The 18,792-nt window shown below is 38.8% G+C and overlaps 1 protein-coding gene across 1 annotated transcript in view; it reads right to left on the bottom strand.

The window, feature by feature from the left end:
* The window catches only part of TMEM156 (transmembrane protein 156), a gene marked incomplete at both ends in the record, with an annotated part of 54,684 nt that extends 38,527 nt beyond the window's left edge, over positions 1–16,157 (bottom strand). The window contains one exon of the mRNA XM_080697257.1: positions 16,070–16,157. Coding sequence (XP_080553383.1) covers positions 16,070–16,157 — 88 coding nt within the window. The remainder of the gene's footprint in view (positions 1–16,069) is intronic.
* Positions 16,158–18,792: the final 2,635 nt, after the last annotated feature.

The raw sequence follows: 18,792 nt of genomic DNA, 5'->3' as shown, positions 1-18,792 counted from the left end.
ATATTCCAAAGAAGAAATCAAAAATCCATCCTTTATTTAGAATAGGCTATCTGTGATCTAATTCATACAAAAAAAGCTCACCCTAAAAACTGAGAATCTCAATGGAGCAAAAATGATTAAATAAGGAATAAGTGACCAAGCTTTCAGAAATCCCAACTCTTAACAGTCGTTCAGTAGCATAAGAAAATAACTGATGTGACCCATTCGGCCCGTACGTGGCCTCTTTACCGTCTCTCGTGTAACCACAGGGAGCAAAATCTATCTTTAAGATTTCAAAGTAATGTGCCTCACACTGAAAGAATTTCTTCTTTTCTTTACAAATGACTCATTCTAATAAAACATCAGGGTTCAAACTTCAACTGTTGTGTGCACGTATGCTTCTGTCACTTTGAGCCTCACTCAAAGTGGCCTATGTATAATTACAATACACCAGTAAGAGTATATTCAAAAAAGAAAGTCAGACGGGCGTGCTGGCGCACGCTTGTAATCCCAGTATTCGGGAGGCCGAGACAGAAGGATCGCGGGTTTGAGGCCAGCACTGCTCAGCAAATTAGGCCCTCCACAACTTAGTGAAACCCTGTTTCAAAATAAAGAATAAAAAATAGGGCTGGGAATGTAGCTCAGAGGTAAAATGTCCCTGGATTCAATCCCCAGTACCACGAAATAAATAAATACATAAATAATAAGTAAATAAATAAACAAACAAACATTTTTAAGAAGAGAGCAAAGCTGGTGGTTGATAGTAAAGCATTTTTTAAATTGGAGTTTGAGCAGACACAGCACACATGCTACTCTGGAGGCTGAGGAAGACTGATCAAAAGTTTGAGGCCAGTTGGGAAACTTAATGAAAGCTTGTCTCAAAATTTAAGCCGGGCGTGGTGGCACACGCTTGTAATCCCTGAGCTTGGGAGGCTGAGACAGGAGGATCGCGCAGGTTCGAAGCCAGCCTCAGCTTAGTGAGGCTCTCAGCAACTTAGTGAGACCCTGTTTCCAAATAAAATATATATAAAAAAAGTTCTGGGAGTATAGCCTAGAGGTAGAAAGCCTCTGGGTTCCACCCCCAGTACCACCAAATATATATATCTATGTATGTATATGTATATGGAATATGCTGTATGTGTTCTGTGATTTGGTCTTCTTTTTGCCTCATATATCTTAGTCATGTTGATGCATACAACTATAGTTAGTTGTCTGTAGTATTCTGATGAATGAATATACACAGTTGACTTCTTCATTCTGACAGTGAGGATTTAGGTTGCTTCCATCTTTGGCTGTGATGAATAATACTGCTATGAACTAGAAGTCTCTTACATTGCTGGTAGGAATGTAAAATAGTACAACTACTTTGGAAAACAGATTTTTATTTTCTTATAAGTTAAATACATTACTTACCATATGGCTCCCAAATTCCACTCCTAGGAATTTATGCAAGGTAAATAAAAACATATATCCACACAATAAGATGCCCCCATTTTACCCATACATGAATTTTTATGACAGCTTTTATTTTTTTGTGGTACAAACCCAGGGTTGCTCAACCTTGAGATACACCCCAGCCTAACTTAAAAAAACAAAAACAAAAAACAGGGTCTTACTAAGCTACAGCACAGTGGCTTCGAACTTGAAGTTCTCCTGTCTCAACCTCTCAAGCCCTGGGATTACAGATGTGTGCCATTGCACCCAGATTTATGATTGCTTATATCAACCAGGAACTGGAAATAATCCAAATTTCTAGCTAGTAACTATTTAACACCTGACATACCCATTTGATGGAATATCACTAAGCAACAGTATGGGTGAATCTCAAAGCATCATGCCAAGTGGAAGAAGCCACACAGTGACTACGTACAGAGAATACTTACTTACATATGGGATGACTCCATGCGTATGACATTTGCAAGTATAGCACTGTATTGACAATGGGGAAAGGGCTTTTCTATCATGGAGCAAAACAGAGCTTTCAGGAGTGATGGAAAGTTTTATAGCTTAATTGTGATCATAGTTATATTACTGTAAAAACTCACCAAACTGGATACTTAAAATGGAAGCATTTTCTTGTATGTAAATATTACCTCAATAAACTTGCTTTAAAAATACTGCTGTTATGCTGGGCCTGGTGGCGCATGCTTCTTTTTTTTTTTTTTTTTTTTTTTTGTGGAACTGGGGGTGGAGCCCAGAGGCTTTCTACCTCCGGGCTATACTCCCAGACCTTTTTTTATATTTTATTTGGAAACAGGGTCTCACTAAGTTGCTGAAAGCCTCACTAAGTAGCTGAGGTTGGCTTCGAACCCGTGCGATCCTCCTGTCTCAGCCTCCTAAACGCTGGGATTACAAGTGTGCACGACCACGCCCAGCTGGCGCATGCTTCTAATCCCAGTACTTGGGAGATTGAGACAGGAGGATTGCAGGTTCACAACCAGCCCTCTGCAACTTAGTGAGACCCTCTACAATGCCAAGAGACCCTCTTTCCTTTTTTTTTTTTTTTTGGTGGTACTGGGGGTGGAACCCAGAGGCTTTCTACTTCCGGGCTATACTCCCAGACCTTTTTTTTTTTAATATTTTATTTGGAAACAGGGTCTCACTAAGTTGCTGAGAGCCTCACTAAGTAGCTGAGGCTGGCTTCGAACCTGTGTGATCCTCCTGTCTCAGCCTCCCAAGCGCGGGGATTACAAGCGTGCACCACCATGCCCGGCTGAGACCCTTTATTCAAAATAAAAAATGAAGTAGAGGCGGGGATATATCTCAGAGTTAGAATGCCCTTGGGTTAAATTTCTAGGACCACACACAAACAAAAGTGATTGTGAATTACATAAATATACTCCACTAAATCCCAACTAAATGTATGCTAAATTCAACGTTGCCTCAACCAGATGTCCAAAATGCCTAAGGTTTTTCCAATGCTTCCCAGCAGGGAGGAAAACACTAATGAGGGACCTGGTGTACAGCCTTTTGTTGTTTGGGGCCCCACTCAAAACTAGCAGCTGAGGACTTGGGGCGTAGCTCAGGGGCAGAGCACTTGCTGGAGGAGCTGAGATTCTGGTGTGCGCCAGTGCATCTGGCCGTACTGTGTTTCTTCATTTGAACCCAACTGCTATCTCATTAAGGGCATACAAATTTAGAATATATATAGAATATATATATATATATATATATATATATATATATACACACACATATATTCTAAATTTATATATATATTCTAAATTTGTATATATTCCTGTGGAATGAACTTTGTATGCATATATACTAACATTCTTTCTTGCTAGCAATGATTTTGATCTTAAAATTGCACATTAGTACAATGACATCTTTCTTCATTACTATTTGTCCATCTTTTTACTTTTACCTTGTTATCTCTTTTTCCTAATTGGTTGATCATACTTGTATATGATAGTGAGATTCATAGCGACACATCGATATATGCACATACATTGTTTGGTCTGTTTTCTTCCCTAAACCTTGATGATCTGAGTGGATCTCTTTCAAATGAGATACTTCTGGAAAAGACCAGAAGTTTCCTGAAAGCAGGGTCAGAGTTTGGAGTCACTTTTAGCTTATCATTGTAGTACTTAAAAGGCAGGTTTGGGGCATAAGAACAAGATGGCTGACTTTACTCATCAACTAGGAGAAGTAGCTAGACATGGCAGCCCGTGTCTCCAAGCTAGTTTGGAGGCGGAGGCAGGAGGATAGCAAGTTCAAAGCCAGCCTGGACAACACAGTGACATTTGTCAAAATGAAAAATAATTTTTTTTGTTTTAAACCACTGGAGTCTACTGGGCACCGTGGCTCACACTTGTCATCACAGTACTTGGGAGGCTGAGACAAAAGGATTGCAGGTTTACCGCCAGCCTCAGCTACTTAGTGAAGTCCTCCACAAGCAACTTAGTGAGATCTTGTTTCAAAGTAAAGAATAAAAAATAGGGCTGGGGGTGTAGCTCATAAGTAAAATGTCCTTGGATTCAATCCCCAGTCTGAAAAAAAAAGGGGGGTGGTGTGGTGGTGCACACTTGTAATCCCAGCATTGGGAGGCTGAGACAGGAGGATCGCAGTTCATGGACAGCCTCAGCTACTTAGTAAGGAAGGCCCTTTGCAACTCAGTGAGACCCTGTTTCAAAATAAAGAGTAGCCGGGTGTGGTGGCGCATGCTTGTCATCCCCGCGATTGGGAGGTGGAGACAGGAGGATCGCACAGGTTCGAAGCCAGCCTCGCTGGCTTAAGAGACCCTGTTTCCAAATAAAAATATAAAAAATAGGTGTCTGGGAGTGTAGCCCAGAGAGTGAAGGGTTTCCAGGAAACCTAGTCCCACCAAATTAATGACTTACTTAATTAATTAATTAATTAAAAATAGGGCTGGGGGTGTAGCTCGGAGGTAGAAATGCCCCAGGGTTCTATCCCCAGAACAAAACAAAAAAACTTACTAGGGATGTGGTTCACTGGTAGGATACCTCTGGGCTCAATCAACACTTAAAAAAAAAAAAAGAGAGCTTACCATCAAAGAAAAGCCCAGGACCAGATGGTTTTTCAAGTGAATTCTATAAAACCTTTATAGAAGAGCTAATCCCAATACTACTCAAACTATTTCGGGAAATAGAAAAAACTGGGACTCTCCCAAATACATTCTATGAAGCCAACATCACACTAATACCCAAACCGAATAAAGACAGTTCAAGGAAGGAAAACTACAGACCTATATCTCTGATGAACTTGGATGCAAAACTATTAAACAAAATACTAGCAACACGTATTCAAAACCACATCAAGAAAATCATTCATCACGACCAGGTAGGGTTCATCCCAGGGATGCAAGGCTGGTTCAATATACAAAAATCAATCCATGTAATTCATCATATAAACAGAATCAAAGACAAAAGCCACATGATCATCTCAATAGATGCTGAATAAGCATTTGATAAAATTCAACATCCATTTATGATAAAAACACTGCAGAGAATTGGAATAGAAGGAACATATCTCAACATTATTAAGGCAATCTACAATAAGCCCACTGCCAACATCATATTCCCCCTAAAAACTGGAACGAGACAAGGATGTCCACTATCACCACTTCTCTTCAATATAGTACTAGAGACTCTAGCCAGAGCAATAAGGCAAGAAAAGGAAATCAAAGGAGTACAAATAGGAAAAAGAAGAACTTAAGCTTTCACTATTTGCTGATGACATGATACTATATTTAGAAAACCCAACAAACTCAACCAAAAGGCTTATAGAACTGATCAACAAATTCAGCAAAGTATCTGGATACAAAATCAATCTTAAAAAATCAGAAGCTTTCCTGTACACCAACCATAAATCCACTGAAAAAGAAATTCAGAAAACACTTCCACTCAGGATCTCCCACAAAAAAATAAAATACCTAGGAATAAATTTGACCAAGGAGGTAAAAGATCTCCACAAAGAAAATTATAAAACACTGAAAAAAGAAATCGAAAAAGATCTTAAAAGATGGAAAGATCTTCCATGTTCATGGATTGGCAGAATTAATATCATTAAAATGGCCATCCTCCCAAAAGTGATCTACAGATTTAATGCAATGCCCATTAAACTACCAAGATCATTCCTCACAGACATAGAAAAATCAGTCCTTAAATTTATCTGGAATAACAAAAAGCCCAGAATAGCCAAGGTAGTTCTCAGTAACAAAAACCACGCAGGAGGAATCACAATACCTGACTTTAAACTATACTACAAAGCCATTGTAATAAAAACAGCATGGTACTGGCAAAAGAACAGATATATAGACCAATGGAACAGAATAGAAGACCCAGAAACAAGCCCACACACTTTCAGCCAATTGATTTTTGACAAAGGGGCCAAAAACATACACTGGAAAAAAGATAGCCTCTTCAACAAATGGTGTTGGCAAAACTGGTTAACCATATGCAGAAAATTGGATGTTAATCCCACTTTTTCACCCTGTACAAAAGTCAACTCACGATGGATCAAAGACTTGGAAATTAAACCAGAGACTTTGAAGCTCCTTGAAGAGGGCATAGGTCCAACACTACAACACATAGGCACAGACAAACATTTCCTCAATAAGACCCCAAAGGCACAACAAATTAAAAGGAGAATCAATACATGGGATTGCATGAAACTGAAGAGCTTCTGTTCAGCAAAGTAAACTATCAAGAACCTCAATCGAGAGCCAACAGAATGGGAGAAGATTTTTGCCACCTACCCCTCCGATAGAGGACTAATATCTAGAATATACAGAGAACTCAAGAAACTCAACACTAAGAAAACAAAGCATCCAATAACAAAATGGGCAAATGAACTAAATAGACACTTCACAAAAGAAGAAATTCAAATGGCCAATAAATGCATGAAAAAATGCTCAACATCACTGGCAATCAGAGAGATGCAAATCAAAACTACCCTGAGATTTCACCTAACCCCAACTAGAATGGCAATCATTCAAAACACAAACAACAACAGATGCTGGCGAGGATGTGGAGAAGTGGGAACTCTAAGACATTGTTGGTGGGATTGCAAATTAGTGCAACCACTTTGGAAAACAGTATGGAGAATCCTCAGAAGAATGGGAACACACCTACCATTTGATCCAGCAATACCACTGTTGGGTATCTACCCAAAAGAAAAGAAACCAAACTACCAAACTAATGCATGTGTATCTATGTTCATAGCTGCACAATTCACCATAGCCAAACTATGGAACGAGACAACATGTCCATCAACAGATGAATGGATTACAAAACTGTGGGATATGTACACAATGGAATTTTACTCAGCCATCAAAAAAAACTCAATTACGTCATTTCCAGGGAAATGGATGGAACTGGAGGACATTATGCTAAGTGAGATTAGTCAGTCACAAAAAATAAGAAATCAGATGCTTTCCCTAATAGGTGAGAGTTAGGGAGAAAAGAGGAGCAAACAAGATAATCTAAAGGAAGAGAAAGGAGGGGGAAGAGAAAAATCTCTAAAGCACACAATGTACTTAAACATATCGAAGTCAATCACTAAGCCAAGCAAGGAAGGGAGGAACGGGGAGGGAATGGGGTGGTATTTGGGTAGGGGTTAAATCAGCGATGAGTACATGTTTATACACACAAGTTTTTTACCCCAATAAGTTGTATGAATATAATGCACCAATAAAAAAAAATACACATAACGAATTCCCCATAAATAAAGAAAATGACTCTGGGTAAAGAGATATGTATTTTTATGTAAAATAAATTCCACAGGCTACAGAACCTGAAAGTTTGTGATGAGATTTTATCTTTTAAAATATGTAAGATGAGGGTTAACACCTGGCAAGCCTCAGCCACGAGATATTTATGAAGATCAAAAAAGAAATGATTTCTTCAAGAAATTTTTTATTAATTTTCTTAACAATACGACTCAGAAAATTTGCTCAAGTGACAGATACTCATTGAAAGTCCTCTAATATGGCAGGTACAGCCTTTCCCCCCTCTCTGCCCCCATGGTGCTGGGACTGAACCCAGAGGCATTCTACTTTCAAGCTTTACACCCAGTCTTTTAATCTTTGTTTTGAAACAGGGTCTTACTAGGTTGCTAAGAGTCTCACTTAATTGCTGAGGCTGTTTTCAAACCTGCAATCCTCCTGTCCAAGCCTCCCAAGTACTGGGATTACAGGCATGTGCCACCACTTTGCCTAGGAACAGTCTTAACTGCTGAAAATAGATCAGTGAACAAAACAAATAAAAATTTTATCTTCATGGGACTTACAGTCTATTTTGAAGACAATTAAAAAATAAATAGTAAACAAATGATACACATCATAAAATATAATTCGAAAAAAGAAATAGAATGGGGTGTGGAAAAGACATATCATCATATTAATGATCTAGAGAATCTTTTCTTGTAAAAAAGAAAAAGGTATACAAAGAGAGAATTTACCCCTCCAAGACAGTGAGAAAGGGGCTAAAAAGCATTTCCTGTAAGGGCCGTTGGCGTTGCAGTCTAATAGATTAGCCTGCAAGGCCAGTTCTTAAGAAGCAATGAAAGTTATTAGATTTTAGCATTTTTTAAACTTTTTATTGGTGCATTGTAGTCACACCTCTTAATGGGGTACAAGATGGTGGGGGCACACATGCACACCACCAATTAGCCCTTACCCAATCCCCACCCCATTCCCTCCTCCTCCCTCTTTTGCATGTTTGGCTTAGTGATTGATATGTTTGTTAATGTACATCATGAACATTAGAGAGTTTCCCTCTTCCCCCTCCCATCCCCTCAGGTCACTTTATTTGCTCATCTATAGTATCTCCTTCTTAGTCTAGAGTTCCTCCTATGACCCATTTTCTCACTAGCTTTTGCATATTGGGGAAAGCATCTGATTTCTTATTTTTTGTGACTGACTAATCTCACTTAGCATAATGTTCTCCAGTTCCAGCCATTTCCCTTTAAATGATGTAATTGTGTTTTTCTTTATGGTTGAGTAAAATTCCATTGTATACATATCCCATAGTTTTATAATCCATTCATCTGTTGATGGACATCTTGGCTGGTTCCATAGTTTGGCAATAGTGAATTGTGCAGCTATGAACATAGATGTACCTGCATTAGTTTGGTAGTTTGTTTTCCATTCTTTTGGGTAGATACCCAGAAGTGGTATTGCTGGATCGAATGGTAAATTTGTTCCCATTCTTCTGAGGATCTTCCATACTGGTTTCCAAAGTGGCTGCACTAATTTGCAATCCCACCAACAATGTTTTAGAGTTCCCACTTCTCCACATCCTCGCCAGCATTTGTTGTTGTTTGTGTTTTGAATGATTGCCATTCTAGTTGGAGTTAGGTGAAATCCCAGGGTAGTTTTGATTTGCATCTCTCTGATTGCTAATGATGTTGTGCTTTTTTCATGCATTTATTGGCCATTTGAATTTCTTCTTTTGTGAAGTGTCCATTTAGTTCCCTTGCCCATTTTTTGATTGGGTTATTTGTTTTCTTAGTGTTGAGTTTCTTGAGATCTCGGTATAGTCTAGATATTAGTCCTCTATCAGAGGAGTAGGTGGCAAAAATCTCCATTCTGTTGGCTCTCAGTTGAGGTTCTTTATAGTTTCTTTTGCTGTACAGAAGCTCTTCAGTTAGCATTTGTGTTTTTTTTTTTAACCAGGACAAATTGTCTACTACCACAATGCATCTATTACTAACCATTTTTAAACTGCAATGATTAAAATTTTCAGTAAATGAAGTCTTATGACAGAGTAAATTTACTCATCCAGTTTTATTCCTTCTTTCTGAAAACTTCCAGCATATTTTCTCTTGGGAATGATGCTTCACCGGGAATTGTTTGTTTGTTTGTTTGTTTGTTTGTTTTGGTGCTGGCAATTAAACTCAGGGCCTCATACACACTAAGCGTTCTACCACTGAGCTATACCTCTAGCTCTCAGGATTGAAATAGTTACTGAATTTAAATGAATGATCAAATGTAAAAGTATTTGGCATACTACTTTGTGCCTGGTACATGTAAAGACATGTATCTGTTGAGTTGGACACACGATATGCACCTATATAGTCCAGCACTCAAGAGGCTGGGGTGGGAGGATCATTTGAGCCCAAGAATTCAAGACCAGCCTGGGTTCCATGGTGAGATCCTGTCTCACTGTTTAAACATTGGTTAAATAGTCATAAGGCTATATGCCAGACTTTATTGGGGATAACTGATTAAACTTTTTTTTTCTTATAGGTCTGGGGATGGAACCCAGGGGCATTCGATCTCTTAGCTATACCCCCTGCCCTATTTTTTTTATTCTTTATTTTGAAACCAGGTCTCACAGAGCTGCAGAGGGCCTCACTAAGTAGCTGAGGCTGTCCATGAACCACGATACTCCCATCTCAGCCTCCCACATGCTGGGATTACAACCATGCTACACCACACCAGTCTCTGATTAAACTTTTATGAACCAAAATAGGTGGTGTGGTGTACATCTGTAATTCCTGTAATCTCAGGAAGCTGAGACAGGAGGATCACAAATTGGAGGTCAGCCTCAAAGTTTGTAAGACCCTGTTTCAAAAGATTAAAAATGAAAAAGGAGCTGTGACTGTAGATCAGAGGTGAAATGCCCCTGAGTTCAATTCCCAGAAAACAAAACAAAACTAAACTAAACTAAAACTAAAAATAGCCAGGCGTGGTGGCACATGCTTGTAATCCCCTCGCTTGGGAGGCAAAGACAGGAGGATCGCACAGGTTCGAAGCCAGCCTCTCTGGTTTAAGAGACCCTGTTTCCAAATAAAAATATAAAATAGGTCTGGAAGTGTAGCCCGGAGAAGGGTTCTATCCCCAGTACCACCAAAAAAAAAAAAAAAAAAAAAGACCAAAAATAAGACTAAATCCCTGGGTTCAATTCCTAGTATATATATACACACACACTAGTCAATAAGAAGAAAATAAAGGGCACATTTTTAGATCAAGAATAACACTTAAGGAAATTAATTGCAGTTATCCCTGACATTGGTCAATAATACAGACATTAATAATATAAATAATATGATCATATGCTCATATACTGTAGGGCTATTCCTGTAGTTGGCAACTAAAGTTCCTTTATCTGTTGTTTCCTTCCATTAGTAAATTCATTATACTATTATTATACTATTCATTATACTGCCATTTCCACCAGAAAGTGTGAAATGGAAGGGGAAATGAAAGCTAATAAACATAGTTTATGTGAGTTTGGCTCTTAAAAGCAAGTGAAGAAGTCCAAACAGCTAGATGAAATTAGATTTGAGGTGTTCTGGTCTGTGCTCTCCTTGTCCGGCAGTGCCGCTAATCACTGGGAATGCATTCGTATAACCCCCTACCGTTCCTGGGTTCAGGAAGTTTTGATATCTAGATATAAGAACATTTTATTTTAAAATCAGCAATGATCTTTGCTCCTCCTATAAAACACTCTGTAATCAGGAAAGGAGGAACAGTAGGTGATCGTTTGAACTTTGCTGGTCATTATTTTTCTTGGCAAAGGAAAATTAAAGGCACACCCTCCGCCCTCCCAGGACAGGCCTGAAAGCAGCGTTTATGTTCCTGTAGCACCTTAATTTGCATCTCTCTTTTAGTATTTCAGGTATTCAATTTTTTTCAATCAGTCCTCCCCGTTGCTAAAAAGTCCTTGAATGAACACTTGCCCTTCATCTTTGTAGCCTGGGGTTCCTAGCAGAGGGAGATACTATTGACAAGTGAAAGAACACATAAAAGTAAAAGGCCATTAGGAATTATATAAAAGTTAACTGAGTCTTTCTCTTATACACTATAACCAATAAATGCGGATTGGTAGTTTTATTTGGGAGCGGTTGTACCTTTAATTGCAAGAAACTCTTAATCGAAATGCAACCTAAGAGATTAGCCAATTCTTATGTTTTGTTTCCATCTGTACCTCCATTATCCACACACCATAAAAGTGTAGCAAACTAGTACATTTACGCCTGTATCTTAGCTGTCTTTTTTTTTTTTTTACAAATTTTTTATTGAACATATTTGGTTTACATTTAAGCTATGTTTGGTGCCCTCCCCCCCCATTTTCCCTTCACCCCTCCCACCAATGATTTTCCAAGGTAACCATGCCACATTCATAATTTTACAAATATTCGGATGTAGACCCTCATTGAACAAGTTCAGCATTCCTCCTCTCCTATCCTTCCATTCAAACTTTGCTGGTATTTCCCCTCCATTATCTGGAGTCCCACCAGTATCCTCTATGTTCCCTAACATGCAGGAGGCATCACAATCCCAGACTTCAAATTATACTATAGAGCAATAGTGGTAAAAAACAGCATGGTACTGGCACAATAACAGATACTGACCAGTGGATTAGAATAGAAGATACAGAAACAAATCCACACATCTTTAGTCAATTAATCTTTGACAAAGGGGCCAAACTCATACGCTGGAGAAAAGACAGCCTTTCAACAAATGGTGCTGGGAGAACTGGCTATCCATTTGTAGAAAGATGGAACTAAACCCCTACCTCTCACCATGCACAGGAATCAACTCGAGATGGATCAAAGACTTAGAAATTAGACTGGAGACTGTGAAGTTATTAGAGGAGGGCATAGGCTTAGCTGCCTTTTAAATAAGCTGAAACATTAAAAATACCACTGCAAAGTGGATTATTTTGCCAGTGCACACCCGTTTTCAAACTTGCTAAAAGACTCAAACAATGTTTAAGTAAAGCTCCCTTCTTAAAGTTAGACTAAATAGCTTACACTTTAAATTATGATAATTGAATATTTGTCCTAATGATTATTCAGTGACTCAGATACATCTTGATGAAAAAAAAAAAGATCAAACATGGTGCTCTATTTTTAACTTAGAACTTCAGAGGGTTTATTATTTTTGAATCAAATCTATTAAACCTCATGAATACATTATTCCTCATTAAGATTCCTTTTGAATTCATTTGACACATTAAAGACAGAGTATCAGTGAATAATTCATATGTAAAAACCATTTTATAATATTTATCTTAGAAATTAAAGTGAATAGAACATCCCAAAATGAAGGGGGAAAAAAAGACAAAAGTAACTGGCAAAGTTAAGACCAGACAAGGGAATCTCAAGGTTAATTTTCCCACTTCTAGAACACTCTTAGCTCATCAACTAAATAAGTTTATCAGATATTTTGTTCTGTGAAATAAACTGGTTGACAATTCAATTCATTTCAAAGGCCAACTAATATTATGATTAGAAACTAATTTCATAAAGCAAAACAATTACATTCAAATCCCCCTTGTTTAATCTACATAGAACTATATTTTATTTGTTTGTTTGTTTGTTTGTTTGTTTTTGTGGTACTGGGAGAGGAATGGAATCCAGGGGCTTTTCTACCTCTGGGCTATCCTCCCAGACCTATTTTATATTTTATTTGGAAACAGGGTCTCACTAAAGTTGCTGAGAGCCTCACTCAGTAGCTGAGGCTGGCTTCGAACCTGTGTGATCCTCCTGTCTCAGCTTCCCAAGCGCAGGAATTACAAGCACGTGCCACCATGCCCAGCCATAGAAATATATATATAATTTGTGTGTGTGTGTGTGGTACGAGGGTTTCTGGAAGCCCTTCTACCTCCGGGCTACACTCCCAGACCTATTTTATACTTACGAGGCTGGCTCCGAACCAGCGTGATCCTCCTGTCTCTGCCTCCCAAGTGCGGGGATTACAAGTGTGTGCCACCACGCCCGGCCATAGAACTATATTTTAAAAAGGCTAGACGAGCATGCTCCTGGTGACCCAGAAACCATTATAATAATGTAAAGCATTACTATTACACTATTGCATGTCTAAACATTTTACCTGATAATCCACTTTTTTATGGTGACTCTGTGAAAAATTCCTTCTACCACTAAATGACATCAGACAAAGACAGTGGTATTCAAACATTTTTGTTTGTTAGCCCCAAATCAGGATCCTTTGAAATAAAATTCCCAAATAATTCCATCACCCCAAAGACTTTGAAGGATTATCTACGCTGTTTTGGTCTAAATAAAGAGCAGCATTTCATTTTCGGCTTGGGAAAGCAGCAAAGGATGATGTATTGGGAGCTGATGTAATTAGTTATGAAACTGAAAGAACAAACCACTATAAATGTTTATAGTTTATCATTATCAAGGTGAAGAACTGCTGGTGCGGTGTTGCGCTCCTTTGATCCCTGAGGCTCAGACAGGAGGATCGCAGGTTCAAGGCCAGCCTTTGCAACTTAGCAAGACCCTCAGCAACATGAGAGAGACCCTGTTTCAAAATAAAAAATAACAGGTTCGAGGTCAGCCTCGATTACTTAGTCCCTCCACAAATTAGTGAGACCCTGTTTCAAAATAAAAGAATAAAAACTAGGGCTGAGGGTGTAGCTCATAGGTAGAATGCCCCTGGGTTTAGTCCCCAGTGTCACAAAATTAATTAAGTAAATAAGTAGTAAAATAAAATGAAAAATAAAAAGGGCTAAGAGTATAGCATGAAGGCAGAATGCCCCTGGGTTCAAAGAGAAAAAATGAGGAGGAGGAGGAGGAGGAGGAGGAGGAGGAGGAGGAGGAGGAGGAGGAGCAGGAGGAGCAGGAGGAGGAGGAGGAGCAGGAGGAGCAGGAGGAGGAGAAGAAGGAACTGACATATTACTATTATGCTAAGAAAGTTTGGCTAAGGTGGATTTTATAAAAACTCTTCTGCCCACAAATCGAAGGGGCCCCTAAAGATCCCACCTGCCCCCGGCCTATGAACTCCTCTGAGCTTGCTTCGCTTATCGCTGTCCCAGAAGCACCTGTCCCACTCGTAGAAACAAGAACAATGCATCTGCCTTTTAAGAAAAACTGTGCTCTGGAGTCAACTACTCATAAAACAGTGACCAATGGTTTGCAAATTTTTCATTAAAACGTTTTGTAAGGCAATTATTCGGTTTGCATTAGATCTGGCCTGATTTTTAGAAGTGATAGGTATATGGCTTATATAACTATTAGTTTGTTCTCAGTCCACAATAGTTTAAAATGAATTTTCTTTATTCTAAATATTCTCCATGTAACACATTTTCACTCAGTAAAATCAAGCACTAAAGATATACATTGTAGCCAGGTGTGGTGGCGCTTGTAATCCCCGTGCTTGGGAGCCTGAGACAGGAGGATCGCGCAGGTTCGAAACCAGCCTCAGCTACTTAGTGAGGCTCTCAGCAACTTAGTGAGACCCTGTTTCCAAATAAATATAAAATAGGTCTGGGAGTATAGCCCGGAGGGTAGAAAAGCCCCTGGGTTCCATCCCCAGTACCACACACACACACACACACACACACACACGCAAATATATATATATATATATATATATATATACGCAAATATATATATATATTCTGACTACTTAATCTGAGAAGCATAATAACAGTACACAAAAAGTTTTTAAAATTCAACCATTCACAAAACTGCACTAATAGTGTTTATTTAGCAAAAATATTTTTATCCGACTACTCAGCAGCATCTAATATGCAACATTAAATAATCATTGCAATATGTCATCAAATATAATTAGCAAAAATATTTTTATCTGACGACTTAGCATCACATATATGCAACAATAAATATTCATGGCCGCAAGTCATCAAATATAAGTTTTTCTCTGATTTTATTAAATTCATATGATTTCTGGTTAATGATAGAATATAACAGTCTTCCTTCCTTTTTCTTACTAAATACTGGAGAGCATAATTGTAAACCAGACATTTATATTAATATGTTTTCAAATCTTTTACCAACTATATGTGTTAGTAGCATTTATTTCTCTTTTTTTCCCTAACCTAATGTTTTAGCAAGCATATAACAATCCTCTGAGGTATTCAGAGTTCATTCTGCTCCATTTTTCTCTAGTCACAAATGCACACACTTGGTTAAATAAACACCCATCTTATTTTTATTGTGTTTGAAAATACCTAAATACTCTTATTTTTCCAAAGGCAGCAGTCAATTGTTTGCGTGCAGTTGTTGTGATGGAGGGAACACAAGCATTTTAGCATAATTAATGTCTCTTTATTTTTAAAAATCCCAGAATAGAAAAGTACACTTAAAATCGTTTTGAAGGAAACTTTTGAAGAGCAAAATTATGTAATGAGATCATTGTAAACTCAACATTTGACCTCTACACTACAGATGCCAATATTTCTTTTCATTTTTTAATGTATGCTACAATAAGTACTGTGAACAAGGTTACTGTGCTATGTCATAACTAAAACTATAATTCATTTTTTTCTAGTTTTCAGACATAGAACCTCAGCCCAAGCAGTACAGATTGCAAAAGATGTTTTCTGTAACTGTTAGCAGATAATTTTTCGAATTTAAGAAAGAAGAGCTGGGTGCCGTAGTGTGGGCCTACAATCCCACTACTTGGGAGGCTGAGACAGGAGGATCACAGGTGTGAGGCCGGCCTTGCTGACTTAGTGAGACCCTGTCTCAAAATAAAATCAGGCTGGATGTAACTCAGGGGAAGAATACCGCTGGGCTCCATCCCCAGGACACACATCCATACACACACACACACACACACACACACACACACACACACACACAAAGAAAAAAATTAGGAAGAGCTAGATCATGATTACACACTCACCTTTTGATGTCTTGAAATATTCTGGCAAAATCAAAGTGAGTGCGATCACTATTGCCAGACACAACTTGAGGAGAGCTGCTTTGGTCATGTCTGCTCACAGGACACGCAGGTGCGTCCCTTCAGCGTCTGCAGCTTCCTGCTTCAAGTTTCATCTTCATGGGTCTTGAAGTGAACGCAGTTCACCTCACCTCACACGCACTTCCTTTCCGGTAAGACTTTTTTTTTTTTTTTTTTTTGCAGTACTGGGGGTGGAACCCAGGGGCATTCTAACTCTAAGCTACACCCCCCAGCCCTATTTTTTATTCTTTATTTTGAAACAGGGTCTCACTGAGATGTAAAGGGCCTCACTAAGTAGCTGAAGCTGTCCTCAAACCCCGATCCTCCTGTCTCAGCCTCCCAAATGCTGGGATTACAAGCGTGCGCCACCATGCCTGGCCAACTACTTTTTTTAAAAAGAGGTTTGAACTGAAAGTTCTTCATTTGGAGCCAATTTCCATCAAGAACACAGTTTGATAATAATCAATGTCAAATTACCCTAAAAACAAGAAGCATAAATAGATGATCTCAGAAAGCAAAGGGGCTCTTGTCCTCATCTGAATTTGAACCTCTCTTCCCCTGTTTACCAGTGTGCGAGAGTAAATAGAAACCCATGGTGTAATCCCCAAAAATAAAACAATGACTGTCAGTAATTCCCAGGCTGCATGGCCATCATTCACTTATTTACTTGTTAAGTGATTGTTGATTCCTCTTAAGTGCCAGGTGCTTGTGCTAAATTCTGGTGTTTACCATAAACTCTGTGTCTGGAAGACGGTTAACAGTACAAAATATAAGGATAAATTAAAAACCTATGCAAAACTTTGGTTCTACTTTACTATATTGAATGTAAACAGTAGAATGGAGTCATTAATATTATTTCTAGCTGGACATGGTGGTTCATGTTTGTAGTTCCAGTACTTGGGAGGCTGAGACAGGAGGATCACAGGCTGGCAGCCAGTCTCTACTTAGACCCTTCACAACTTAGTAAGACCCTGTTTTAAAAATAAAGAGTAGGGCTGGGGGTACGTAGCTCAGAGGTAGAATGCCCTTGGGTTCAATCTCTAGTACCACAAAATAAATAAATGAATAAAAATAAAGAATAAAAAATTGGGCTGGGGGTGTGATATAGCTTAGAGGTACAGTGGTCCTGGGTTCAATCCCCAGTACAGCAAAAAAAAAAAAAAAAAAAAAAAAACCCCATAAAACAAAACCTATATATATTGTTATCAACACTATGTTTGCTGTTACAGAACCCATGTTCTGTTTCTGGTTTTGTTTTGTTTTTTGTGGGTCTGGGGATGGAATCCAGGGGCATTCCCTCCAAGCTATACCTCCTGCCCTATTTTTTATTCTTTATTTTGAAACTGGGTCTCGCTGAGTTGCAAAGAGCCTCACTAAGTAGCTGAGGCTGTCCGCGAACCACAATCCTCCGGTCCCTGCCTCCTGAATGCTGGGATTACAAGTGTGCACCACCACGCCCGGCTTAGTTGTTGTTGTTTTTTAATCTTTCTTTTTGATAATCCCAGTGAAATAAAATCCTTTGTCTAAGAATATAAATGAAGGGTAGAGAAAATTCATGATGATGAATAAAACATATTTTTGCTTAGATATTTCAGATAACCAGCATTTCCACTCTTCTTGTTTTCTGATATTAAAAAAAAAAAATAGTGCCAAATACTTTCAATCATTTTCTCCCTGCTCCGTCCGTCCTGTGCCTCCATCACCATTCGTTCTGTCCACTGAATTCTGGACTTTATGGAACAATGAGTGGATGGGAGCAGGGAGCAGGGGATAAAGGATGTGCTTGTGAACGTGCTCTATGAATCAACGGACTCTTCTCCTGATTGAGCACAGCAGTTGATGGAAAATGAAGATCATGGGGTTGGGAGGTGTTAGGACCTCAGCATAAGAATAATGAAAATGGGAGTAGGACTCCAAACACATGTTTTAAACCAGCTGATATCAAGGATCATTCTGAGGAAGGAAGGCGCTGGTGAGAGTCATGGCTGGTACCGTGTGCCCAGCCGAGAGGTGTTGGGATACAAGTCAGGCAGCAGCCTACAGTGGAGATGCCGCTGGGACGGGTGGAGGCCCTTCCTTTTATTCTATCTTACACGTTTTGCTAAGTGGTCAGTGACAATCTACTCCCCACTTACACACTGTTTTGAATCTCCCAGACATTCTGACTCTTGTTTATAGATACAGGTATCCCAGACATCATTTTACCAACTTTATCACACAAGTCCTTGATAGGACCCCATTAAGTCAGTAATTCCTTGGATGATTTTCTTTAAAAGTCAATTAAATGCATTCTATTTTTCTACTTTCATTTTTATTTTATTGAAACAAATTAGTTATGGTGTGTGTGTGTGTGTGTGTGTGTGTGTGTGTGTGTGTGTGTGTGTTACTGGAGATTGAACCCAGGGGCATTCTACCTCTAAACCCCACTCCCCACCCAATATTATTTTTTATGTTGAAACAGGGTCTTGCTAAGTTGCCAAGACTGGTCTCAAACCTTTAATCATCCTGTCTTGGTCTCCTAAATACTGGGATTACAAGTATATGCCACCCTATTCTTTTCTGTGTTAATTTTACAACAACACTTTGCTTCATTATTAATTCTTGTGTCCATATTAAACTATTGATTTGTGAGTTTTCTTTGTGTCTTTGTGGCAGCATTTCTCTCT

The sequence above is a fragment of the Muscardinus avellanarius genome (assembly GCF_963383645.1).
Source record: "Muscardinus avellanarius genome assembly, chromosome: 6".
NCBI lineage: Eukaryota > Metazoa > Chordata > Mammalia > Rodentia > Gliridae > Muscardinus > Muscardinus avellanarius.
This window is presented reverse-complemented; position numbering and strand designations above follow the sequence as displayed.